This window comes from Trachymyrmex cornetzi, unplaced genomic scaffold (assembly GCF_001594075.2).
Source record: "Trachymyrmex cornetzi isolate Tcor2-1 unplaced genomic scaffold, Tcor1.1 scaffold223, whole genome shotgun sequence".
NCBI classification, from domain to species: Eukaryota; Metazoa; Arthropoda; class Insecta; order Hymenoptera; family Formicidae; genus Trachymyrmex; species Trachymyrmex cornetzi.
In genome coordinates this window covers 1,230,512-1,255,426 of record NW_017296881.1, presented here as the reverse complement: position 1 = coordinate 1,255,426, position 24,915 = coordinate 1,230,512, and the positions used below count along the sequence as shown (strand labels likewise).

At 33.2% G+C, this 24,915-nt stretch overlaps 8 protein-coding genes across 11 annotated transcripts in view; 4 read left to right on the top strand and 4 right to left on the bottom strand.

Moving 5' to 3' along the window:
- Positions 1-1,151, top strand: part of mRpL37 (mitochondrial ribosomal protein L37) — a 2,080-nt gene extending 929 nt beyond the window's left edge. The window contains exons 4-7 of the mRNA XM_018506018.1: positions 6-155; positions 247-353; positions 438-620; positions 695-1,151. Coding sequence (XP_018361520.1) covers positions 6-155; positions 247-353; positions 438-620; positions 695-1,116 — 862 coding nt within the window. The 3' untranslated portion in view covers positions 1,117-1,151. The remainder of the gene's footprint in view (positions 1-5; positions 156-246; positions 354-437; positions 621-694) is intronic.
- On the bottom strand, positions 1,081-3,066 carry LOC108760206 (cyclin-dependent kinase 20). Of its 4 annotated transcripts, none has more exons than XM_018506017.1 (6): positions 2,530-2,715; positions 2,214-2,402; positions 1,880-2,116; positions 1,581-1,808; positions 1,208-1,390; positions 1,081-1,123 (listed from the first exon to the last, which is right to left on the bottom strand). In XM_018506017.1, the coding sequence occupies exons 1-5, from the start codon at positions 2,713-2,715 to the stop codon at positions 1,235-1,237; spliced, it is 996 nt and encodes a 331-aa protein (XP_018361519.1). In that variant the 3' UTR covers positions 1,081-1,123; positions 1,208-1,234. The 4 variants fall into 4 exon arrangements, with proteins under 4 accessions (XP_018361519.1, XP_018361517.1, XP_018361516.1 ...); XM_018506014.1 differs by lacking the exon at positions 1,081-1,123 and adding an exon at positions 2,996-3,066 and having other exon boundaries at positions 1,235-1,390; positions 2,530-2,718; XM_018506016.1 differs by lacking the exon at positions 1,081-1,123 and adding an exon at positions 2,996-3,060 and having other exon boundaries at positions 1,235-1,390; positions 2,530-2,735.
- Positions 3,067-3,222: 156 nt separating this feature from the next.
- Trs33 (trafficking protein particle complex subunit Trs33) lies at positions 3,223-4,498 on the top strand. Its single transcript, XM_018506074.1, has 2 exons — positions 3,223-3,605; positions 3,846-4,498. Exons 1-2 carry the CDS (start codon positions 3,447-3,449, stop codon positions 4,245-4,247), a joined length of 561 nt encoding a protein of 186 aa, XP_018361576.1. The 5' UTR covers positions 3,223-3,446; the 3' UTR covers positions 4,248-4,498.
- A 305-nt stretch (positions 4,499-4,803) lies between these two features.
- Cbs (cystathionine beta-synthase) lies at positions 4,804-8,230 on the bottom strand. Its single transcript, XM_018506003.1, has 6 exons — positions 8,152-8,230; positions 6,914-7,042; positions 6,474-6,583; positions 6,026-6,375; positions 5,416-5,940; positions 4,804-5,333 (listed from the first exon to the last, which is right to left on the bottom strand). The coding sequence occupies exons 2-6, from the start codon at positions 6,994-6,996 to the stop codon at positions 4,899-4,901; spliced, it is 1,503 nt and encodes a 500-aa protein (XP_018361505.1). The 5' UTR covers positions 6,997-7,042; positions 8,152-8,230; the 3' UTR covers positions 4,804-4,898.
- Positions 8,231-8,416: 186 nt separating this feature from the next.
- On the top strand, positions 8,417-9,349 carry LOC108760200 (peptidyl-prolyl cis-trans isomerase NIMA-interacting 4). The gene is made up of 4 exons (XM_018506004.1): positions 8,417-8,503; positions 8,583-8,743; positions 8,911-9,030; positions 9,127-9,349. The coding sequence occupies exons 2-4, from the start codon at positions 8,639-8,641 to the stop codon at positions 9,283-9,285; spliced, it is 384 nt and encodes a 127-aa protein (XP_018361506.1). The 5' UTR covers positions 8,417-8,503; positions 8,583-8,638; the 3' UTR covers positions 9,286-9,349.
- Positions 9,350-9,640: 291 nt separating this feature from the next.
- Positions 9,641-14,153, bottom strand: LOC108760368 (uncharacterized). Its single transcript, XM_018506270.1, has 5 exons — positions 13,719-14,153; positions 13,007-13,143; positions 10,738-10,917; positions 10,492-10,657; positions 9,641-10,145 (listed from the first exon to the last, which is right to left on the bottom strand). The coding sequence occupies exons 2-5, from the start codon at positions 13,116-13,118 to the stop codon at positions 9,944-9,946; spliced, it is 660 nt and encodes a 219-aa protein (XP_018361772.1). The 5' UTR covers positions 13,119-13,143; positions 13,719-14,153; the 3' UTR covers positions 9,641-9,943.
- A 2,809-nt stretch (positions 14,154-16,962) lies between these two features.
- LOC108760369 (zinc finger and BTB domain-containing protein 17) lies at positions 16,963-23,015 on the top strand. Its single transcript, XM_018506271.1, has 12 exons — positions 16,963-17,164; positions 17,791-18,313; positions 18,454-18,721; positions 18,809-19,006; positions 19,080-19,247; positions 19,522-19,714; positions 19,780-20,034; positions 20,512-20,750; positions 21,714-21,817; positions 22,045-22,263; positions 22,326-22,558; positions 22,640-23,015. Exons 1-12 carry the CDS (start codon positions 17,042-17,044, stop codon positions 22,817-22,819), a joined length of 2,703 nt encoding a protein of 900 aa, XP_018361773.1. The 5' UTR covers positions 16,963-17,041; the 3' UTR covers positions 22,820-23,015.
- Positions 23,016-23,856: 841 nt separating this feature from the next.
- On the bottom strand, positions 23,857-24,816 carry ND-B8 (NADH dehydrogenase (ubiquinone) B8 subunit). The gene is made up of 3 exons (XM_018506088.1): positions 24,611-24,816; positions 24,418-24,524; positions 23,857-23,960 (listed from the first exon to the last, which is right to left on the bottom strand). Exons 1-3 carry the CDS (start codon positions 24,691-24,693, stop codon positions 23,872-23,874), a joined length of 279 nt encoding a protein of 92 aa, XP_018361590.1. The 5' UTR covers positions 24,694-24,816; the 3' UTR covers positions 23,857-23,871.
- Positions 24,817-24,915: the final 99 nt, after the last annotated feature.

The window sequence follows — 24,915 nt, the reverse complement described above, 5'->3', positions numbered from 1 at the left end:
ATATATACACACATATATAATTCTTGTCATTTTAGGATAATTTATACTTCGAATATATTTGATGCTCATCAAAAAAAACTACCAAAGAGGAAGGATTCTGAAAGACCTGCATGGGTGTTTCCTAGAGATTATGGCATAACTAATCGTAGAAAAATGTTAGTGAGTTAAAAAAGATTTAAATATTATTTTTATTCAGCAAAAATGTACACAAAAATTTACACACTTATTTTTTGAATATTTTTGCAGGCAGAATTTATCTAGGAAATTTTTACAACTTTGCGAGTCCTTGTCAGGTCCAGAAATCGCACAGACACGATGTATATTGTATAATGGAATCACAAAATTAAACTTAGGTAGTTTAGCTATAGATAATTAAATATTGCAATATTTTAATATTGCATTCAACTTTATTCAAATAACATAAAAATGTTTCCTAGATAAGGAATCAGACCTTATTCAATTTACCCTAAGCTCAGATGTGACAGTCATGTCGGCAAATCCTTTAAAACCAATAGAAAATTCTAACAGCAATATGGAAATAGATCTTCCGAATATGCAGCCACTGCATCACACCATTGGTTTGACCGAGACAAACTTCTACAAAACTGAGGATATGTATCGTAAGTTTAATGCCTATTATTTCCAATATATATATATTACAATATATTTCTAATGTCAAGTATATTAATAACAGCTGTCAGTCCAACTATACCTTGGATAAACGTCCACACTATTTTTGTACATTACGATCCCTTTCATGTGAGAAATAAGACGGAATTATCTGTGACACAGAGTCAGATTTTCAGTCGCACTTTAATAAAAACGTATACTATGGCGGCGTCCTGTGCACGGCAAAAGTTTGGCTCATCCGTGAAGAAACTGCCAGAACCCGTGACTGTGCAATGCATTCAATCAGATGGAAAGAATTATCACTTTTTCGTATTTCAACTCAATTCGTTAGACACCAATGACGTCAGTGTAAAGAATTTCTGGTATCCTTTATCGCCGTTAACGCTTTATGAAAAAGCTGAATACGATAATGGTAGACCAGTAGTCGAAGGATACAATCCGGAGGTATTCAGAAGAATACTTGCACTTTACAGGAATGGAAATTAAATAAAATCTGTAAAGTTAAATTAAATAAAATTGTTAAAGGATTTTCTAATCTTTTCTATGAAGAATATTTTTATTTATACCAATAACATACTATTAATATACATCATGCCAGTCATCGTTATACAATGCTTAGAAGATTTTCGAAAAGCGTGCTAGGTTGCACATTCGGATTGATTTCTTTCGATTTTACGCGGAGGCGATGATCCAGTGATGGTTTTATCAAATTCTTCATAGAAGGATATGGTTTGGAGTAAAAGTATGTGTGACACAACGCCTGCAATAATAATTTCGTATTTTTGTTATGTCTATATCTTCTTTTGCTTTTTCTTTAATAAAATGTAAGTTATAGAAGAACAGTACAAAAATAATAGTCACTAATAAAAAAATCGAGGATAATAGGGATCCTATAACTCTGTGTTATATACCTCATTATCTGTATGTCATTATATAATTTTGTATATTACCTGTTCAGCTGTGAGACGTTTTGACGAATTATAAATCAAAATTTGCCTGATTAGATCGATAGCTTCCGGCTGAGCATCTTGAATAATATTTTCCCATGACGTGCTTTTGTGATAAGGAAAGGTGATTTTGTTGTAATCTGGTAACGAAGTTAATTCGGGCCAGGATTCGGATGTAGGAGAACCCAAATACTTCAGAACAATGGCCAATTGTTCGATGTCAGTTTCACCCTGCAATTACAAGTAACAGGATACTGCTATATAAATTAATAATTTATTTCAATAAAAAAGGAATTATTTACTGGAAATAATGGGGAAGTGTTCAACATTTCACCAAATATGCAACCAATCGACCAAATATCGATCGCAGACGTGTAATAACGTGCTCCATAGAGCAGTTCGGGTGCTCGGTACCACCGTGTAGCAACTTGATGTGAATACGGCTTTGTACCATCCTTCCACATCAATCTGCTCAAGCCAAAATCCGCGATTTTCAGAATACCCTTCTCACTGATCAACAAGTTCGCAGGTTTCAAATCCTAAAATGCGATTCCAAACTTTTCAACGTTGTAAGTGTAAAAGATTCGGATTACATACATCTGAATCTGAATTATTTTTAAATAAAAAGTTGTATACCCTGTGCATTATATTTTTACCATGCACGTACGCTATGCCCTCCAACAACATTTTCATGTACGTTTTAATTTGTGCTAGCGTCAAAGATATCTCAAAATCTCTTAATACTTCCCACAGACCTGTTGGCATGTATTCAAACACCATTATGAAGTCTAAACCATTTGGGAAAGCATCTAGTAGTTCCACGACCTGCAAACAAATAGTAATGCATGCAAATTCCGTTGAATTAATTCAGAAAATTACAGTAAACACTTTAAATATCATTTTTCCTTGATTTAAGGAAAGTTAAAAAAATACTAGATGAAAGCGAGCATACATAGGGATGCTTGAGTTGTTGCAGACTTTTCACTTCGCGTATGATGGATGTCGGTAGACCACCCTCGATCTTTTTAATCAGGATTTTCTTTAATGCTACTTCTTGATCTCGAGATGAGTCGTGCGCTTTCAGGACCAAACCTTGCGCTCCTTCACCGATCTGACCATTGATAATATATTTGTCCATATTCTGTTTTATTCAACAATCTATATTATTAAATTTACGAATAACAAATATTTTTTATTACTCTTGCATAAAAATAGTTACATATATCAATCAGTATAAATACTGTACACAATTAACTAGATAAAATAATTAAAAGTATATTTGTTAAATAATTAAAATATATTATCAATTTTATTTACTATGAATTAATTTATTATTATTAATGATTATTATTGTAAATGTAATAATTAAATACATAATTTTATATAAAATATAATCAATAGAAATTTAATATACTTACTTTTCAAAATTTTTATTAAATATAAATACATGAAAGGAAGATTAACGTGATTATGTGTGTGAACTGAAACATCTTTTATGTAAAAAAAAAATAATTATCGGTGTACGATATGATTATCCTGCAGTGTGGTGTAAGCGTGCTTTACAGTTTCCATAGTTACCATTGTGGTACACTGTAATCTATTATCATACAATCGCTTCACAACGCATGCGCGAGTCTGTCAAAGATATCATATGTTTTATCATATTTCGTGATATGCGTCAAGCAAACTTTGCAGTCAGATGCGCAGTGAAAGTCATTTTTCTTTAATTAACAATCTAGGGCAAGTTGACGATTGTGTGTTCAAATTGTTCAACAGTTTTTTTTCTGTAAACGATACATTTATATATCAAGTTACTTAAGAAAATATTAACTGTCCTTAATCGAGCCAAAACGATATCGTCGAACAACGATGAAGCAACAGATAATTGATTCCAAAGCGAATCCTAGCTCAACCGGGGAAGCAGACGACTGTCTCTTCGAATATTTACACGCCGAGCTGGTCAATTATGTTTTGAGCAGATCGTCTAATGCTGCAGGCACATCTAATGCTGCTTGCTCGTCTAATGCAGTGAGTAATCGATCATGACAAGAATAATCCAGTAAACACCAAGTTACATGTAACGTACCTATTAATTACAATTTCCTACTCAACAATATGACTGTAATCTGACATATTGTGTTATATTGCAGTTATATTGTTGAGTAGGAAACTATAACTAACAGGTACATATAACTTACTTTTAGCTGAGAATAGCCAGTCCTGTTATTTACCACAAAAGAACTCTTACACTTTTTTTATTTTCAATAGGAAGGTGAGGAGGAGCTCTCGCGTTTAGAATGGATGGGCTTCAGCGTCGGATATAGAATTATTGAACGACTGACGAGAGAGTGGAGCAGGTTCAAGGACGAGCTGGACATGATCAAGTTTATCTGCACAGACTTCTGGTCTAGCCTGTATCACAAACAAATCGATAATCTCAGAACTAATCATCACGGAGTATACGTGTTGCAAGATAATGCCTTTAGGTTGCTAGATAAAGTTGGTACGAGCAATAGTAAGCAGTACCTCAAGGAGAGCCCTCGTCTACTGGCTTTTACTTGTGGCCTTCTCCGAGGTAGTTTAGCGAATCTTGGCATTATTAGCACTGTCACAGCAGAAACTACTACGTTACCAAGCTGCAAATTCCACGTTCAAGTTCAAAAGATTTAATAGCCATTCTGAGCGACTCGAGAAATAAGAAGATAGAGAAGTGTAAAAAGGTACATATATAGTAAAATCTCTTATGTGAAATATAAGGAAATATGATTAGATATTCATCGTACCATGTCATACATATTTTTATTGTATTTAGTGGAAAAAATATATTAATGTGTTGCCAGGGATGAAACACTTTCTGATATTCATCTTGTATAATGTTTATATCCATTTGTAAACTATGCTCCGATCCCAAAATATAATGAAAAATAAAGAATATATGTCTACATTTATACAACGATTTTCGTTTCGCATTTTTTTTTATTTTGTTCGTCTGTATTTGCATTTACACTGGTAAATATTCATAAAATTACTACAAAAGTAGAAAGTATGACTTAAATACTTAAAATGTATAAATACCATAAAAGACATTAAGAAACATCACATTAATTTAAAAACATCTAGATAGATGTATAAATTCCATATTAACAATTCATTATGTATCGTGTATAAATAATTTCCAATTTATACGAATATAAGAATATAGTATCAAACACAATATTAAAAAGAAAGAAACTTCCTGACGTAATTAGTCTTAATTATCTGAACATACACAACACAGGTGACAATCTTGATCACATATAATATGGAACAGATTTTATGCTATTATTTCGCGTTGCCATCATCATCCTTAGTGATAAAATCAAAAATTTCGCTTTGACTTACAAGTCCGATTAAAGCATCATGGTCATCTACAACCACGGCGTAAGATTCTTTTTCAAGAATACGCGATACTTTACCGATTGTCGTAGAGGCTGTGACCTTCGTAAACTGTTTAGTCATGATTTTCTCAGCGAAATCAGTTCCATTCACCGTACCGGATATTAAATGAGATAGAAGGGCATCCAATGTGACAACGCCTAGCACTTTTGTTTCCTTCGCATCAGTTACTAACAATTGCTGAATGTGATTAGAGGATTTCAAAAAATCCACAACGTTTTGACATGACATCCCCCTTAATAATATATGCTTCTTTAGTGATAACTTTGATACCGGTAAGTTCCACCACTTTTTATTTGCTTCTGTTGAAGGTTCGGACACCTGAAAGTAAATTGTAACTTAATAAACATTTAATATTTGCAATAAATTTACGATATTCTAGATGTATAATTTATAACTTTACCAAAAAGTCTCTAGCTTCCATCCATTGATCTGACACAAATTTAGTCATGTAATTTCTTATACTGTCCGGTAAGAGAACGACCAAACGTTTATCCGCAGGCAAGTCTTTGGCGACTTTTAACGCCACCGCGAGTGCCGCACCACTGCTACCGCCACACAACAATCCTTCTTCCCTAATTAATTCTCGCGCCGCTTTTAAAGATTCGCGGTCTTCAGTCTTATGCCACTCATCAATCACTTTACGATCTAAAACGGTAGGAATGAAGTCATAACCGATTCCTTCTACTTCGTAGAAACCAACGCTGTTTTCATTCAATTCGGGCGGTTCCGCTAAAATGCTGCCTTTAGGATCTACTCCGATAATTTTTACACTAGGCGACAATTCCTTCAATTTTCGTCCAATTCCGGATATAGTGCCTCCAGTCCCAGCACCAAGTATCACATAATCTATATTGCCGTCGCATTGCTCCCAAATTTCTGTTGCAGTTTGGTCATAGTGCGCCAATGGATTACCAGGATTTGTATACTATATGTAACATTTAATAGTATTTATATCAAATATATAATTCATTAATTTAAGGATGTTTAGGAAAGACATTGAGATAAGGCACCTGATCTAAAACAATACTATTGGGTATTTCCTTTTGCAATTTTTGGGCAACACTGATATGTGCTTCTGGACTGTCCCAAGCAGCCTCAGTCGGTGTTCTAACTATATCTGCACCCAAAGCACGAAGCACATAGACTTTTTCATTAGACATTTTCTCTGGCATCACGATGATGCATTTATAGCCCTTGACCACAGCGGCCATGGCTAGACCGATTCCAGTGTTACCGCTTGTTGGTTCGATGATGGTATATCCCGGTTTTATTAGATTCGATTTTTCTGCATCCGAGATCATTCTCTCCGCTATTCTATCTTTGACAGATCCTCCGGGATTAAAGAATTCACATTTAGCGTCTGTATAACATAGAAAAATTTTCTTATCAGATTTTTCTTATTAAAAAAAATTTCTATTCTATAAAATATAATTAATATAATATCAAATTTGTACTAACACATTTCACATTTGATCCCATGAGCCTTGGGAATTTTATTAAGCCGAATGAGAGGTGTCTGGCCAATTGTACTTAAAATATTTGGCAATATCTTTTTACGATTTGGAAACCTAGAAAATAACGTAAAGATGCTATTATCATATCTGTTATATTAATATCTTACAATAACTATCTAAGTCATGTTTATTTGCATAGTCCACATTACAGTTTATGGCAATATTTATGACAAGTTTTATAATGTTCTCTCCTTGTTTTATGACAATGTAGTAATACATATTTGTGTGGTCTACTGATAAACTTTGATATTTCAAAGCATGCGGTAAAATTTTGCTTCTGTTAAAATTAGCACAAGGCTGTAATGTATATCGTGCAATTGCGAAAAGATGTGTAAATTATATGGACAAAATTCTTTGTAAAGCTTTCAGTTATGACAAACTTACTCCGTTTGTTTCGTATGTGGCGAATTTTCCCCATTCACTTTATATGCACATTTAGATGGTCGGTCTGGCCGTATCAGTTCCATTATATGGCAAGTCTTTTTCTTTGTTTATCAATCAAGTAAAAATTAGCTGTAATAAATTATAATAATATAAAAGATATTTAAAAAATCATTTATTTATATGGTAGATATATACAACACACCACTGAATATAAGCCTTTAGTAAACATAGATCGAAAATTCAACTGTTTCTGAGATATAAACATTTTTTTACGTGTTAGCATCATGAATGACTTTTTAATGGCTTCTATGTGTCTCATAAGATGTTTATCTCAGTGTTTATAAACGATATCCTAAATGTCCCCATTCAATTTCCATAAATACTTCATAACAGAAGATTTCACAGGCAATCAATTATAACTGTGTAATCATCAAATAATATGTAGACCTGCCAGTTGATAACAAATAATTTATTGTCGGTGAAATCTTCTGTTATGAAATATAGGAATAAAATGATGAAATATGAATATAGAAATAAAATGAGAACATTGTAGAAGCCAATAAGTCATCCGTAATGCTAACATAAAAAAAAATGTTTATATCAGCAACGGTCAAGCTTTCGACCTATGTTCATTAAGATTGTTTTATGCAGTATTGTATGTGCTATCTATCATATAAATGTTGAATGACTTTTTTAATACTCTTTATAAATTATATCTCTCAGATATTTAAAAAGTATCTTAAATTTATAAATACATCTTGGATATTTAAATATCTTAAATATTTAAATATAATATTTTGCATATTTAAATGTGCATTTAAATATATCTTAAATACTTTAAAAAATATTTAAACCTTATATGTGTTTTCGCTATTAAGTTTTAAAAATTGGTTAACAACTTAACAGCGAGACATAAACATTAATGTGGCAGTAAATAAGTTACGTCTTTTGCAATTTTTTTTCTTGTTTTTCTTGCACAATTAAATTCAAGTTGAAGAATGTTCTAGAGATAAAACTATAGAAGAAAATGTGATAACTCAGATAACTGAATCTGACGAAAACAGATTTTGCAAAGTCTGTTACAAACTTTGTCGGTAGATATACTTTGTCAGCAGAAATAACGAAATTTGCCACAAACATGATAGCAAATCGACTACGGAAAAAACCCTACAATCGGAGCAAACTCTACCATCTCGTGACTATTTAAATAATATACACAATGATTTTAATTCACTTACCACTATTATCAGCGTTAATTGGTATCGAGATTAATCTATAAAATTAGTATGCCGGTTCTTGCCGCGTACAGAAGCACGCTTTGTCACAGAATGCCAAGCTTGAAGCAAAATACAAATGTGAAATAAAAAGGGAAGCAAATATAAGATTCAAAATGTATCTAGGCTGTACAGTGTATCACAGTCGTGTTGTTAATCACAATGGATCACAGCCTAAACCGGAGTTGGATTGGAGTGCACTGAAAATCGACTCGTACACGTGTTTATATTCTCCTTTATCTCCCGACCTTGAATTCTAAATCACATGATCACGTTCGACAGCTTGAATTTCAAGCGACTTAGTCATTGATAGTCGGTTATGTCGGCACTACCGATTATCCATTCGTAAAATTTACCTACAGCTGTCATTGAATCTTCAAACGTGCTGTTTCCAGCTGTTTTCCGTTGTACTGATTGATGTAACCCGAGGTTACGTTGATAGCACGCGATCATGCCGCCGAAGAAGAACGCCGGTGCCGCGAAGTCCGGCAAGGGAAAATCCTCGGAGGAGAGCAGCAGCGGGAAGACAGAGAAAAAAGGAGGAACTTCGGTGAAGGTGAGGATGCATTTTAACATATTTGGAATTTATTTGATAGCGACGTGTGTGCCACATGTAATCTGTCTTTCAATGATTGGTTACTCCAGTTACAAATGTTGTATACAAATGGACTTTTACTATTGACTGTTGTGTCATTTACTTCATAAAATTATTTCCCTGGACAGGTTAGACATATTTTGTGCGAGAAACAGTCCAAGATATTGGAGGCGTTGGAGAAGTTGAAGGCTGGTCAGAAATTCAATGAGGTTGCGGCAACATACAGCGAGGACAAAGCCAGATCTGGGGTAACACAAAGAATATATTTATATTCTTTTGATATATGAATAATTGGAGAGGAAATGTATTATTACAAATCTTGCATTTTGTTTATTATTTTAAAGGGTGATCTTGGTTGGATGACGCGAGGTTCCATGGTAGGACCTTTCCAAGATGCTGCCTTTGCATTACCAGTTTCTAGCCTGGGGTCTCCGGTTTATACGGATCCACCGGTAAAAACAAAGTTCGGGTATCACATCATAATGGTGGAAGGTAAAAAGTAATCAAAAATAATTGCCAAAACTTTTTTAAACTCTTTTGTGAATACCTTGTCTTGTTACATATCTGAAGGAGTAAATATATATTATATCATTTAGGTACTGATTTTTTAAACATCTGTGATATTTATTGTATTAATAAACATGTTTTGTGTATATCTTGAATTTTTACATGAAGAAAATCAGGGTAATTTAATCCAATCATACTTGCCATAAATTAATACGTATAAAGTAAAATGGTGTTTTTTAATAATAAATAAATTCGTTAAATTATTCATTCATAAATTTATTGCTATCTGAATATATAATTAGTATAATATTTTAGGAATATATAATTTTTTATATAGAGTGAACTAATCTATAAATCTTGAACTACAGTCTCTCTATTAAATATAATTTTCCATGTGTATCTATGATTATATCTAGGAATATAAATAGTGATATTTCCTGAAGTTAACATTCATAAAATTTCCATTAAATAATTCATGTTTTTTGGGCAAATGAGAGTATGGAAATATTAAATACAATAAATAAGATGTTCTATATACTATTCAGTCGCTTCACTGGCGTGTCGTATAGATGCGCTTTTGAACGTTGTAATTTTATAGGTATGCTTAAACCTACTCAAACCAAGATAAAGCTATCATTACTCAGTTTTTTTCCATTATATACGAATATTAGGATTGGTGAAGCGAACATATTTCAGAAGAGACTCGTTATCCTCGCAGACCCATGGTTTCTTATGATGACATGCCACGTCGTGCCAATTCACTCCATCGTTGTAGAATTGATTGAGGATTGCAAGGCAATTTTCAGGAGCGCCGCCCTGAAGAGCCTCACGATTATCAGGTTGCGGTTTGCCGATGCTAAAAATGTACATATTGTCCAAAATAATTCTTGCAAGATGCACACATTATTGTTTTTGTTATTTTGTGTCGTATATATTTGAGGAAGTTGAGTATTAGACCCTGAATATTGATATGCGTGTACATACAGAGATCATTGATTACAGAACAGATAATAACAGGGATTTACACTGAATAGAAAAAGATCTAATCACAACCGTTCGACATCCTTGATCTCAATAATGAAAGTAGCATTTGTACTCTCTTGGCTCATCTTGATATAAGCATTCTAATAGGCGTTATTTTCACATACAAAATTACAAGTTGATATATGCTATAAGAATGCGTTACTGCGAATAAGTCTTACCCGCCACTTTCAGACCAGTCGTTTTGGCTACGATCGTTGGTCGGCGCGAGCTTCTGTAACTCGGCGGTCCAGAACCAGCCGTTGATGTGAAGGGGCTGTAGATCCGGCCGGTCACAACCTTTGAAATCACATAGACGACCGGAGGTCCAGATGTACTTTATGTTGTCTACAAGAGAAATGTTTCATTTCGTCATCCTTTGTTTTTGCTTCCACAAATACAGGCTCAACTTGCAGAATCATGCATACTTTGAACGATGTGGCTCTTGATGAACTCGTTCTCGGCGGAGGTTTCCAACGAAACCAGGTCCATACAACGTTGTCGGCAGAAGTTTCTACCTGACAGCCAATCTACCTCCTGTCCAGTTGTCCTCGGATCGGCCCATGAGAAGTAATAGCCTTTTCCATTGAATCGTCGATGGATGCTTCCTGCGAAAAACCGTAATTAGAAGATGAAGCAAATCAGATAGGCAATAGACAATAGGCCATAATCTTTATGAATATCTTTGAACGCGAGAGTTTACCGGGAAGAGCCAGAGATCTTCCGCTCATTCCCGGAGTGAAAGTTACGAAATTAGTGTCAGTCGTGACGGTGACCTCGGGGACCACAGTCACGACCTAGACATTGGCACCTGTGTAGTATGCTGATTACATCGTCACTTTCTAAACAAAGAAAAAGAAAGTTTTTTATGAGGCGTGTCTTGGAACGCGTGGATAGGCTACGCCTAATGAATGAATAATCGGTTATCTGAATTCCGTGCATACCACATTCTTTTGTCTTAGAAGTCTAAAAGCTCGTCGATGATGTTCCATCAGACAGTTTTGTATTATGATTTAATTTTTCTACCATTAGATTTTTTAATAAGATTTTTTATATGGAGAATAGAGAAAACAAATTCATCTTATTTTAATAAAGATGAAAAATTAAAAATAGATAACTAAGAAAATAATATAATCAAGGCGACTCCATAGGAGTCAACTACGGATTGTTTATATTTATAATACGAGATACAATTTTAATTAAAATTTTAATTAAAGGAGTCTTTCAACTTGTAAGTTGAAATTATTTCATTATCTTTAATAAAAATAGAATATATATATTTAAAAAACAGGAATAATTTAAATAAAACTTAATCTTTTTTTCTGGGATATATTTAATATATTCTTCAAAGTAGGAAACTCGATTGATAAATCCTTTATTACAAATTATCTTGATTAATTGTAAGATTGTCATAAAGATTTCTTATTCTTGATCAAAATCTGGGAATCGGTTCCAAAAGATTTCAAGATATTCTTGGAAAAGAGAAAAATTTGATTGATAAATTGTTTATCTACGAATTATTTTTGTTTACAATATAGCTTACAAGAACCTGGGAACTGGTGTTCCCAAAAGATTTTCCATTCCAAAGCAGATAAGCATGAACGTTTAAACAATGATATATTATCACCACTTCGACCCAATCAAAAACGATGAACATGAAAATGCCAACTGACATTCCGTACTACTTACGACGAGAACATTTCCAATTCAAATGCGTTCGGGTTACACTGCTGTCGGTGTCATCGTCACACTTTCTATAACGAGTGTGAACCCAGAAAGACGCGAGGTGTAAGGCTGGATGGGCACGTATAATTAGCGATGGTGTTAACTAACGATAGTCGTCGATGTAGGAGGACACGTTAGACGGGGATGGCTGAAGAGTCGAGAGTTAAACAATGACCTCGAAGCGGACTGAGGCAGAGTAGGAAGTAAAAAATCAAAGTAGGAGGAGAATTCCGTCATAGGATTATGGGTCACGGCCTTTCTTTAATAACAAATATTGAAAATACTTTCTCTAGTTCGAGGTTTTCTTGGATAAACAGTCAATTGTCGAGGGAAACAGGAATAAGGAAGACTCTCTCCATCGTGGAACTTTAAGCATCGCGGGAATATATTACTTATCTTAGAAGATCAACAAAGGTTCTCTAAATGATGATTTCTACGACCAATCTAGTAGCATAAAATTAATAATGGCAATAGCAATTTCCTCGATCAGCCGAGATAATAACAGCATCGAATTAATTACTTTTAATTTTTAAACTATATATATATATATTTTTTAAACTATATATATATATATTTTTTTTTTAACTAATTTTACACGACATTTTTTTCTTTATTTCTCTCTCTTTCTCATTTCTAAGCAATATAGAAATTTAAAGGCTATACAAAGAATAATTAAAAAATTTTTAATGTTTTTAGAAGTTATTTTCATGTTCTTTAGCTAGATCTTGATTAAAATAATGATACATAAATGTGCGAAAAATAAGCAATATAATTTAATTAGGTATGGCTTATTATTTTGATACACTATCCGATAATTTTATAATTTCTTTTGAATAAAAAAACTGCAAATATGGTCAAAATATTTACATTTTTATGAATTTTATGTTATATAAATGTTTCCGCTATAAAAAAAAACTTGCATTTACTTTTATGCTCCCCTTTTTAATATATTGACATAAATATGGAACTTACTCTGCGCGCAAAGTGCTGGATTCGGTGATTCTAGAATTCGACCGCTGGGTTGTGGTTGAAATTGGGCAGAGGACAACGTCACCAACGCAGCAAGAAGTATGAATGTTATCATTTTTCTTCTTTTTACGTTACGGTCACTAAAGAAATATGAAATTAATGTGCATGAACATAATTTACATGATCTGTTCTAATTTGAAGAAATTTATCTTTAGCCTATTGTGATCATTAGTGCTTTCTTCGTTATCTGTGTGGATTTACATAAATGTCCGAACTTTCATGAAGAAGCAACTCTTAAACCGGTTTCGTGATGCCAATATTATACAGGGTGGTACTTTACGCTCAATCAGCCCTTCTTATGTGACATAAATACTTCAACTAGTGCCAATAAATATTATTTTTCTTGTAAATAATAATATTAAAATATAATATCGATTATACAGAATCCATTCTCAATAATTTTACTGAATGTTAGATATAAATATTGCAATTTTTTAAATATTAATTACATTGATTAAAATTACTTTGTAATAATTTGATCAATTCGTGATAATTTGAAATTTCACATTTTACATTTTACATAGAATGATGTAATCTTGATGCTAACTGTAAATCATCAAAATATAATTTTAACTACATAACATTATTCACATACGTTAAATTAATTTATCTAACACGATCGCCTGCGATCGAGTGCTTTCTTTGTTAAACTTACCTTTTTTTCTTGTAATCGATTGTAATAACTGAGTTGAATGTCTCCACCAAAGAAACGTCAAAAGGACGAATATCCACTATGATGTTGTCTTGCAGACGTTCTGCAAAGAACTGCAATACCTTCTTGACAGGCACCCCTATATATACACAAGGAGGACACGTCGTGTCAGTACTTTTACCACCCGGTGAACAACGTTTTCGAGAGACGGGTCTCGCCCATCACGAAGACTTTAACGCTGTATGTACGTTTCGTGAACCGCTCGTGTTCCCTCCCTTTCTTCCCCTCTTCTGTAAGGAGGACCATGCTTCATGGGCGTGGAGACGTGTTTCCAATGATATTTCAAGTGATGCTCAAAAATTCTTCCGTCCTCGATGCGGAAAAGACTTTTTGTCCAAAAAATACGGAATATTGGAAGAGCTTTGCCTTAAAAAAAAAAAAAAAAAAAAAAAAAAACTTTCCTTCCGTTATTGCCATACAGTGTGCAGCAATCGCGCGGACATGAAAGCGGACAATATACGCGTGATGACATTTGGTTTGTAGAATGTACTAAAAATAAAATGATAGAACAGTTATTGCAACCACGAAGAGATTTAAAACCCAGAACCATTGCAGTGGATCATTTGAATTTGAAATGGTTCTAATTCCGAGTTCTTCGCGCCTTACGATAGTTTCTAAAACACAATCATTCGATGTCCGCTTTCGATTTTCACTTGTTTGCGTATTAATTAAATATGTAAATAATTATTCATATTGAATGTAGTCAATATTTAGTGAATGTGTGCAAAGTTGACGTATACATTGACCATATCATCTGGCCTTAAGGCCGGTGGGCTTGCAATATATCTAATTTTTTTTCATATTTTACTGTGTTGACCCATTTATAACTATAGGTGATTCGTAGATTTTTTCATACCGAATTCTAATCCGTAGCCAAAATTGCTCCATCAGGTTTATGAGATATTTTAATCTAAAAATGCCCGAAATAGGCTTTTTTGGCACTTTTGAATTAGAATATCTCGGAAACTTGATGTGATGGAGCAATTTTGGCTATGGATTTGGTTTTAGCATGTCGACAACCTTCAGGATAACATATATTGCTATTTCTGGGTAAAAAAGAATGTTTTTTTTGTAGGCCTGTGTAATTAATGGTCATTTCTCATTACACATTGGCTGCGTTCAGCAGAGAAAACTAATCTACAGTTAGTACTTAGTGGTTCTTTAATATGATTCTTGCCTTTAGTTCTTCGCAGAATCCAAGTGTATAGGAACCAATTATATTAAAGAATCACTAAGTTTTAATTGATGATATAATTTTTTTCTGCAGCTGAACGCAGTCATACATCCCAGTCCAATAAAAAACAAATTTTAAAGAACATTTTCAAAAGTCGAGAGTCTGAAGATAATAATTTCTCTAAAATAATTCAAGAGAATTTTTTACTGAAACATAATTTTCAGATTTCAAAACAAAATTATCTTTAAAGTTCAATTTTCATAGATTATATGAAAAGTGGAAAGTAAAATCTCTGTTTGCCAATGCTGAGTGAAAGGGGAGTAAAGTATACGAAAGCATAAAAATTGAAATAACGCTGCGTCAAAAGTTCTCGGAAAAAAGCATACATTCCGCAATACTCGCAAATATGCAGAATTGATTAACGGCACGATCATATTTGCATGTTTGTTCAGCAGGGCCGTTTGACTGCGTTTGACATGATGACTTTGCGAGAAAACGTAGACTTTCGCTAACACGCCCGTTGAATTTTAAGCGGTTTGTCCGGACATTTTTATAATACGGGACCGTCAAATAAATGTTAATGCGCGTGATCGGTTTCTGTGAGCTTCATTCTTAGATCCTGAGAATTTTTCATTATGTGAACGTTTAATTTCTGCAAATTCTCACTCTACAAAAATTCAATTAGAGTTAGAATAAAAGCTTAGAATTAATTCTAGTTCAGGTGATAAAATGATATGTTCTCTGAGTATAATCGTAAAAGTAGAAGTCGGACTAATAGTTTTTTTTGAATCATGATCATATTCGAAAACACAGTTTTGAGAAAAACGCGTTTAAAGTTTTGAAATATTTAATAGACTTTGTCCACTGTCGGGGACTCTCGGACCGGACCGAAACCGAAACCAATAACCGGACTGTAACCGTTATTTTATTTAGTACAAGTACCGCTCCGTTTTCCGTTAGAAACGAAAGTGACGCTCAGAAGGGAACGAAACTCTGCTCCATTTCCATCCAGTTTCTATCCATTGGAGCGGTACTTGTACTAAATTTAGTACAAGTACCGCTCCGTTTTTCGTTAGAAATGAAAGTGACGTTCAGAAGGGAACAAAACTCTGTTCCATCGCTCGACATCCAGTTTCGGTTCGGTCCGAGTCCCTGTTAGAAATGACAATGGACAAAGTCGATATACATATATATATGAGTCTGCAGTGACACTTAATTGCTTAATAAATCATTTCAACAGATTTAATATAAAGACAATAAAAAAATTGTATTTATTTTTCATTGAAATAAAAACAAAATTATAAGAACAAAATGAAGGAAAAAAACCGTTTGCCAATTGATTTAATTTCTGTACATATATATTATGTATATATCTCCGTTGTACCATAAATCATTAATCTTCGTGTAATCAATATCTATTGTTTAACTTGCTTTCCATGGGACAACTAAAACATCATCCATGATCCATTCGATCCATTTCAATTCGCAAATGATCTCTACAACTTTTCAAAAGACCATGTTTAATTTTTCAAAGCAATTTTGTTATCACACTCGACATTACTGACTGTCAGTAAATACGGTCACCAACCATATCGACCAGCCGGATGACGTATGCGCGTGCGCGCTCGTAAGTCTAATGTTTTTTTACTCCAAACAAACGCTCCGACGATTGTATATGTTTTCGTGGGACCATTGCGGAGTGTACTGTAGTACATGGACACACACGGCGTTTTACTCATTGCTTCCGGAGACGAGGTGAATAATTGCTGAGTAATTCGGCCGGTCGTTTGATCGATCAGCGGTGTGTCGCGTAGAGGAGCAACAAGTCGCCTGTCTCATCGCCAGCGCGCCCGTGGTCGCGGTACCTTCGTTGCACGAGCGTGGATACAACATGTCCGCTACGACCCGGGTCGGTGTCGTCCCCGGGATCTCGTACTACGCGTGCGGCGCGATACGATGATGCGCGCGCGACGCATACGATCTTAGGGAGTAAACGCGATGCGTCCACGCGCTACGTCGACGACGGCGTACGACGATCTCGCGCACAACGACGACGACGACGGCGACGACTTTGCATACGCACTGTACGACGATGACGGAGCCGGAAATTTGCCGGCTATGCGCCGAGACCAAGGACAGTCTCATCGGGATCTACGACGCCGAAGGTCAGAAGCTCGCGATCGAGGCCAAGATCGCGAAATGCCTGCAGATACAGGTACATGCAGTTACCACGCTCAACCGGCAGCTCTGTTTCCTTGGTGAAAACCGTCTGCCTGATCTAAGAAGACCAAAATGTATTTTATTGAATGTAACTACTGTTACACAGTTTCTCTTTGAATGAAAGAATTTTAAATATTAAGAATAAAAATCTTAAATAATATATTATAATAGGTGCGTTCCGTTTCACGCATAGTGCGCATGATATATCATTTTATCCTTGTTGTTCATCGAATATTAAAGAAAGATAAAATGATACATCGTGCGCATCATGCATGAAACTGAACGTATCCAATATATCCTCTTATTTTGTTATATTTCTGTATCCAAGAAATCTAGGTGTTCTTTAAAATTCATGTATTTATTTAATTCTTGAACAGAAACTGTTTCTTTCCAAAATTTAAAGAATACAGATGTTAGGTCAAACAAACTTCAATTTTATGCATAATTCTTTTATATTAGAAACTTAATAAATTTTGCAAAGATAATGTTTAAATTTATTTAATTAAAATAATAAAACTATAGTTTTTATTTAAGAAATAATTGTAAACTCAATTTCCTTATTTTATAAACTATACTATTTCTAATATATTTTTATTTGTAATAATTATTATGATTGCACAGGTTGTAATAACAGATGGCTTGCCACTTATGGTTTGCATAGACTGCTGTGATTCATTGAACCAGTGCAATGAATTCTTTGAGAAGACTAATCAAGCACAAATATCTCTAAGACAATTGCTATTAGATCCAAAGTCCGAACCACAACCGACTGAACCAAATATAGATTGTGTTGAGGAGACCGTAGAGTTTCCAAAGAACGAGTCCAACAATAGGGAAGAGATTGTCCAGTGTCAATTATCTGGCAATTATATCGATGAGACAGTCAATATCTTGAATAATTCTTACTTCATTGAGGAATGTAATAAAAACGCGAATTCCGAAACTCAAGAGATGCAAGATCACGCAAAACAGAAGAAGTGTAAGATACAGATAAAGAAGAGCTCTCCTAAACAAACTAAGAAAAAATTAAAGAAAAAAGGTCAGATACAAAAGATTGAAGAAGAGTCTGAGCTTGATGTATCTTCTCAAGTAGACAAGGAACAGGATGACGTCGCAAATGAAGTCGTAGATAATTATATGCCTGGTAAGATTAATTTATAAAAAATGTGTTTTTTTATATTATTTGTTTTATTTCTTAAAAGTTGCCATGTATACATAAGTATATGTAATTAATGACTATATCGATCTATCATAAATCTAATATAATATGTACTTTTAAAGTAGAGACAGAATCAAATTTAGAAATAAGAGAAACACGAACGTTAGAGGCAACAAAGCATGGAAGAAAAAAGACAGAAGGTTTGGAGAGATATCCTTGGTTATGTACAGATTGTAATGACAAATTACCATCTCTAGAAGCATTAGAGGAGCATCACGAAATGGTGCATAATCAGCAAGCCAAGTATATGTGTGTGCAATGTTGTAAGGTTTATGATAAATATTATGGATTTCTTACTCATGTTAAAAGGCATAAGAATAAAGCAAAGTTCAGGTAAAAATTATTTGCTGTTATATCAGGATTGTATAAGAACTTTTTACTTATATAATCGTATAATAATATAATTTAATTTATTTTTAGCTGTGACGATTGTGGAAAATCATTTGTACATAAAAAAGTATTAGACTCTCATAAGACAATTCACAGCGAGGAACGGCCATATGTGTGCCAAACTTGCGGTAAAGCTTTTAGGCAGCAAAGTGCTTTATGTATTCATAATCGATGCCATTTGCCTGAACCTATGAAGAATAGATTTCCATGCGACCAATGTGATAAAAGGTATAACCTATTTTTTTTAAATTACACATTTTAGAGAATTTTTATACATTAATAAAAAAGTTTACTTTTTTAGGTTCTCGACCAAACCAAATCTTGTAACACACAAACGTATTCATTCTGGTGTCAGAAACTTCACGTGCGATCAATGTGGTAAGAGCTTCATACAGAAAGGAAATTTAGAAGCTCATTTCCTAACTCATTCACCAGATAAGCCATACAATTGCTCTCAATGTACAAAAGCGTAAGTAAAAATATACGTATTCTTTTTTTCCTTAAGTCTATAGTTAAGTTTAATATATTTAAAGTTTTTTGCAAGTTTGGTATTCTTAAAAATTTTAATATTTTTTTATATACATTTGAATGAAATTTTAGCTGTCTCTTTTATAATTAATATACTTCAGAATAGCATAAAAATATTATCATCATCATCATCATCATTATGATGATGAGATGATAAATCGGTGGAAAAGTTCGAATTGAATCCGGGATCTTGAAATAAGAATATAAACTTCCAGATTTAAAACACCCTTACAATTGAAAAAACATGAAACAGTACATACTGGTGCCAAGCCGCATCAATGTGCTGTATGTGGACGAACTTTTAGAGAGAAAGGAACCTTGAGAGAACATCACAGAATTCATACCGGTGCAATGCCGTTTACCTGTGAATTCTGTGGAAAGTGCTTCCGTTTCAAAGGGATATTAACTGTAAGTTATCATTATGAAATCTAATTACACTTGTTCTACTTAATGCGATTATTTTACATTCGCAGACACATAGGCGACAACACACCGGAGAGCGTCCATACAGTTGTTTGGAGTGTCAGCATCATTTTACGAATTGGCCAAATTATAACAAACACATGAAACGTAGACATGGAATTAATACTTCTCACACTAAGCATCTAACGAATAATCAACAATTGCAACAGCAGCAGTCGACAGAACAAACGCAGACTTCGATACAACAGCAATCTGCTGAAGAGGATCCACTTTCGATACCTCAAACAGAATCAACAACAGTACAAGTAGATATACATTTTTTTATAAGTTCTTATTTGTTAAGTATTGTTTGTTTTATTGCGTCACAATCCTGAATAGGTCAAAGTTTTCAAATTGACTTCATTAAGATAGTAATTTTTATGAGAAAAAGATTATAAGCAGCATCTTATATATTCTCCACTTTGCAGAATTACCGGATTCAAATTTTCTTACAATTTTTTTTAGAAGCTTTTAAATAATGGATATTTAAGTGCCTTTAAAGTTAAGTAGTACATAATTTTATCATTTAGGTGTTAAATTATTAATAACATTCTATTTTATATGTATACATCAATAATAATTAAAGTAATAATAATTGAAAAATATATAAGATAAATCACACTGCATTCAAGATAGACTATATTGAATTGAAAAATGTATGAGAAAGCGCAAATCTTATTGTTTAGATAATTTACAGGTGTTTGATTAACGCAAAGGATCATTTTAATGTTGTATTTTTACAGGTAATACAAGCAGTTCCTCATGCTTCAGCATCACAACCGATAGTCATCCAAGCTATTCCAACAACTGCTATTCAGACTTTCCAAACGGACGTCACTAGTACTGTCCAAGAGACGGTATTCAGAGACCGAAACACATATTTCAATACAGTGCCAGGGTTACAAAACTTTTTGCCAACGAACTTGCCGTATAACTTTTACAGCATTCCTAGTGTTACGGAAAATGATTTAATTCAACATAGGTAAAAGTTAAGATGAAGCTTGAATAAAGACGACTATGTTTTTGTGCCGATTGATTAAAATTGAAAAAAACATGCGACACTAACGTATTAAATTTTATATATAATATAAAATTTATAAATTCCTAAATTTGTTTACGGTCTAAGAATAAGATTCTTATTGTTTAGACATGCAAACAGAAAAGTCCATAATTATTTAAATAATTATTTCATAATTTAAATAATTAGTTTGCATGTAATCCTCACAGAATCTAAAAGCTCAAAGATTGGCACAAAAACATGGGAACTAGTTAAATGCATAAGTACATAAATAGTATCAGCCTTTTGTATAGAATCAGACAAAATAATTATATACGTTTTATATTGTACCATTATTAGTACTGATAATACTAGATCATTGTATATATATATATATATATATATATACACTTGTTTAATCACATTAATTATCAAATACACTTGGTGAACATTTCGTAAAAATTTTTGTAATAAAAAATGTATATTGTATCTCCCCAACTCATGTATACTACAAACGTTTGTGATATCATTATGATTTTTTACTATATCTAAAATTTTGTTTCCAAGTTTTACCTAATTTATGCATTATGCAATACTGGTATAAACATTTTCCATTACTTATTAAAACAATTATTGAATCTTGCTCCTCTTTGCTCGATAACTAGACAGTGGAAGGTTTCCTGTCAGGATTCAAAGATCACGTGTAGAATTAATGCTAGATATCGAGAGGAAGGGAGACTCGTATCGTTCAATACCGTATCTACATGACTACATGTCGAAATCTGATTGCACAAGCATAAGTATTAACGTATGCTTTTTTATCACGGAGCGGAACCGTTAGTTTGAAACATCACGTCATTGGTAACGTGCGTTTTCGGGCGAGCTGCTATTTTTGTCGAATAATAATTCAAATCGTATTTCTCGAAATACAGAAGAGATCCTTGTAAGAATTCCGGCGGATTATACCGTAGATAACCTAAGAGAATCAGTGGTTAGAATGGATTTTCATGATGTCACTCACTGCATTTTCGACATGGATGGTTTATTATTAGGTAAGGACATTTTGGATTGTTTTAAATAATATTTGCGCAATTTTATATTCTATAACGATTTCTATATTCATTGAAATTTCACCGTATCATTGTGCTACTGTGCAATATGATGACATATTTTTTGTAACATCAATTCCTTTTGGCGCTCATAACATTGAGATATTTGCAGAAATGCATTTTTTTAAATAATTTATATTAATTTATTTAATTTTCTTTATAACGTGTAGATACAGAATCCATATATACAATGGCGTACAACCGTGTCACTCAGGAATATGGGAAAACGTATGGCTGGGAGCACAAAGCGAAGATTATGGGTAATAAAACTGCTGAAGCTCTGCAGACTTTAATAGAAATGTTACAGCTTCCGATTACAGTGCAATCATTTGAAGATAAGCTCGTTCCTATATGCAAAGAAGAATTTCTTCAATGTAATCTTATGCCAGGTAAATTATACAAGATGAAAGTGATTTAGCATTGTATTCTGATTGATTTTAATTGTATGTAGGTGCAGAAAGGTTGTTGCAGCATCTTAAAAAGAATAATATACCTATCGCACTAGCTACAAGTTCAAGCGAGGAGAGTAGCGATTTAAAAACTCAAAAATGGAAACACTTATTCGATCTGTTCAACCATAAAGTGTATGGTGGTTCTGACCCAGAAGTCACCCGAGGAAAACCACATCCAGATATATTCTTGATTGCCGCAAAACGTTTCCCTGATAATCCTGATCCTTTAAAGGTTTGTTGTATACTTCAATACATATTTTATATATACATTTTTAAATCAAAATTCAAATCATATTTATTTATCTGTATATAGTGCCTAGTCTTTGAAGATTCACCGAATGGAGTACAGGCTGGTATCGCTGCGAAGATGCAAGTGGTAATGGTGCCAGATCCTCAGCTTCCTAAACACCTCACCAACAACGCAACGTTGGTCTTACAAAATTTGGAAGACTTCAAGCCAGAAGACTTCGGCCTACCGCCATTTATAGCATAAAAATATAATTAAACCATTTACCTTCCTATATACAAAGGAAGTATAGATTGCAAAAGAGAATATTAGAACATATTAGATCCTTATAAATGAAGCAAATAATTGTTAGCGAAAATCAGAAAAAGCCTGCAGGCAGGTTTTAATTATTAATTAGCATTAATAAAATCTGACTGATGTACATAGATCTGATTTGAAAAAAGAAAAGATGACATTATGTTCTGCAGATATATATTTTCATATAATATATGAAAGTTATCACTGCCTGAAATCGGAAACGTATATGACTGCACATATCACATACAAAAGATAATTCTTCATTCCCTCCCATATGTTTATTAATAGAATTCCAATTATATATAAGTTTGTCGTGCCATATATTTATTAATAGTATGAAGTTCTAATCATAGATATATTTATGTATTGATTATATTTACTGAACTCTTAACCGACCAAAAAGTATTAACTAATCGGGCAGTTTGGGTCCAGAGACTTATTTTTCAGACAAAATTTAAAATAAAATACAAAGTTTAATATCGTAAAATGATAATAAAAGTTATGCTTAGCAAAGTTCGTCCAATCGGTCAAAAACTTAACACCGCAACATTAAAAAAAAAAACAATTTCATAAAAATGCTTTCGATTTTTGAACTCTTCCTTATCCTTAAGTCTTAAAGTGTAGAGAATATTGCACATATTCTACAAAATATTAGTTGTTTAATCATTTAATGTATAAAAATTATATACACAAAAAAAAAGTAAATATTTTGTTGTGAGAAGATAATTCATTGTGCAATTTTTCTTCAATAAATAAATTTTTAATTAATTAAATCTTTTATCAATAAATCTTTAATAAGTTAGTTTATATCTTTATGTTCAATCCAAGTTCTTTCATATACATATATTAATGTGCAGTATATATATTGATAAAAAAATTGCTATCCAACAAGATGTGATAGATTCCTGTCAATGCCTTCTCTCTTTCATTTGATACAACTATTTTATTAAAACACTATACATATTATAATATACATACAAGATTAACACAATAAAATATATCTATTTTTGAGATGCCAATTCTTGAACCCTTCCAAGTATCTCTTCGGACTTCAGATTTGATAGAGGCACGCAACGTTCTATGCCATATTCTGCAAAATTTACAAGGATTATGATTATATAATTTACGAGAATTAAAGCTGCATTCCGTTATTTACTGCAAGTATCGAAAATTTATAGTATACATAATGTAAATTATGGATTTTCAGTATATGGAACAAATAATAGAACTAGCCTAGATAAATAATATTTATATTGGAAAGAAGAAAAACAAACGTAAACAATTTGTAAATCAATTTGATATTAGATGCTTTCTATTCAGGAGACATAGTCATTCTAGTTTTATTATTCACAGAATGCCAAGGATAGAAAGCCTTTCTTGTCGACTATGGGTGCTTTCCATTTGACACAAGTGTTGTTCAATGTCACTCTCTGAATGTCAAAAAGGACAGAACGACGCTTGTGTTGACTTGTGTCATCAAATGGAAAGCATCCTTGTTTCCTAAAGAAACATAACCACTGATATTGTGTCTTTAGATTTTTACATACCGTAACGTGCATACAGCTTCGGCTCAATCGACGAGCACTCCCTGATTAAAACGGGAAATCTTGGATTATTTTTCTTTAATGGTACATATTGTTGCTCGATGAAGTCTCTGCAAAGTTCACACACAAAAATTAAAAGACTGAAATTAAATTGGATCGTTGACAGAACGTCGTCTATGTTGTACAACTTTTTTACCTAACGCCTTGACTAGATTTGGACGTTTGACAGAGGAGGATCCTCAACTCTTTTAAGTGCTTTCCGAATTTCACAGTAGCCATTTTTTATAGCTAAGAACTTGGAAAAATACAAATCACTTTCATTACAATTTCAATCATACACAATTTTGTATTTTAGGTTAAGTTAGGTTAGAATTCCGTTATTATATCATCTGATTCACTAGAAAGTCTAGAGACTTTTATGCGGGGTCTACAATAGAAGTCGTAGCGATCGTAGGGTCTTAAGTCGTAGAAAATTGACCAATCATATAGCGTTTTCGGCCC

Coding starts and splice junctions, on each gene's coding strand:
- LOC108760206 (XM_018506014.1), bottom strand. CDS start 2,715: ATGGACAAATATATTATCAATGGTCAGATCGGTGAAGGAGCGCAAGGT. Junction 2,403..2,529: donor AACAACTCAAGCATCCCTAT/GTATGCTCGCTT, acceptor ATTTGTTTGCAG/GTCGTGGAACTACTAGATGC. Junction 1,391..1,580: donor AACGTCTCACAGCTGAACAG/GTAATATACAAA, acceptor TTATTATTGCAG/GCGTTGTGTCACACATACTT.
- Trs33 (XM_018506074.1), top strand. CDS start 3,447: ATGAAGCAACAGATAATTGATTCCAAAGCGAATCCTAGCTCAACCGGG. Junction 3,606..3,845: donor CTGCTTGCTCGTCTAATGCA/GTGAGTAATCGA, acceptor TATTTTCAATAG/GAAGGTGAGGAGGAGCTCTC.
- Cbs (XM_018506003.1), bottom strand. CDS start 6,996: ATGGAACTGATACGGCCAGACCGACCATCTAAATGTGCATATAAAGTG. Junction 6,584..6,913: donor CCACATACGAAACAAACGGA/GTAAGTTTGTCA, acceptor GTTATTTTCTAG/GTTTCCAAATCGTAAAAAGA. Junction 5,941..6,025: donor ATAGTATTGTTTTAGATCAG/GTGCCTTATCTC, acceptor TGTTACATATAG/TATACAAATCCTGGTAATCC.
- LOC108760200 (XM_018506004.1), top strand. CDS start 8,639: ATGCCGCCGAAGAAGAACGCCGGTGCCGCGAAGTCCGGCAAGGGAAAA. Junction 8,744..8,910: donor AAGGAGGAACTTCGGTGAAG/GTGAGGATGCAT, acceptor TTCCCTGGACAG/GTTAGACATATTTTGTGCGA. Junction 9,031..9,126: donor AGGACAAAGCCAGATCTGGG/GTAACACAAAGA, acceptor ATTATTTTAAAG/GGTGATCTTGGTTGGATGAC.
- LOC108760368 (XM_018506270.1), bottom strand. CDS start 13,118: ATGATAACATTCATACTTCTTGCTGCGTTGGTGACGTTGTCCTCTGCC. Junction 10,918..13,006: donor TCCAGCACTTTGCGCGCAGA/GTAAGTTCCATA, acceptor GGTTTTTCGCAG/GAAGCATCCATCGACGATTC. Junction 10,146..10,491: donor GACTGGTCTGAAAGTGGCGG/GTAAGACTTATT, acceptor GTACATTTTTAG/CATCGGCAAACCGCAACCTG.
- LOC108760369 (XM_018506271.1), top strand. CDS start 17,042: ATGACGGAGCCGGAAATTTGCCGGCTATGCGCCGAGACCAAGGACAGT. Junction 21,818..22,044: donor CATGGATGGTTTATTATTAG/GTAAGGACATTT, acceptor TATAACGTGTAG/ATACAGAATCCATATATACA. Junction 22,559..22,639: donor ATAATCCTGATCCTTTAAAG/GTTTGTTGTATA, acceptor ATCTGTATATAG/TGCCTAGTCTTTGAAGATTC.
- ND-B8 (XM_018506088.1), bottom strand. CDS start 24,693: ATGGCTACTGTGAAATTCGGAAAGCACTTAAAAGAGTTGAGGATCCTC. Junction 24,525..24,610: donor AAATCTAGTCAAGGCGTTAG/GTAAAAAAGTTG, acceptor TGAACTTTGCAG/AGACTTCATCGAGCAACAAT. Junction 23,961..24,417: donor GAAGCTGTATGCACGTTACG/GTATGTAAAAAT, acceptor TAAATTTTGCAG/AATATGGCATAGAACGTTGC.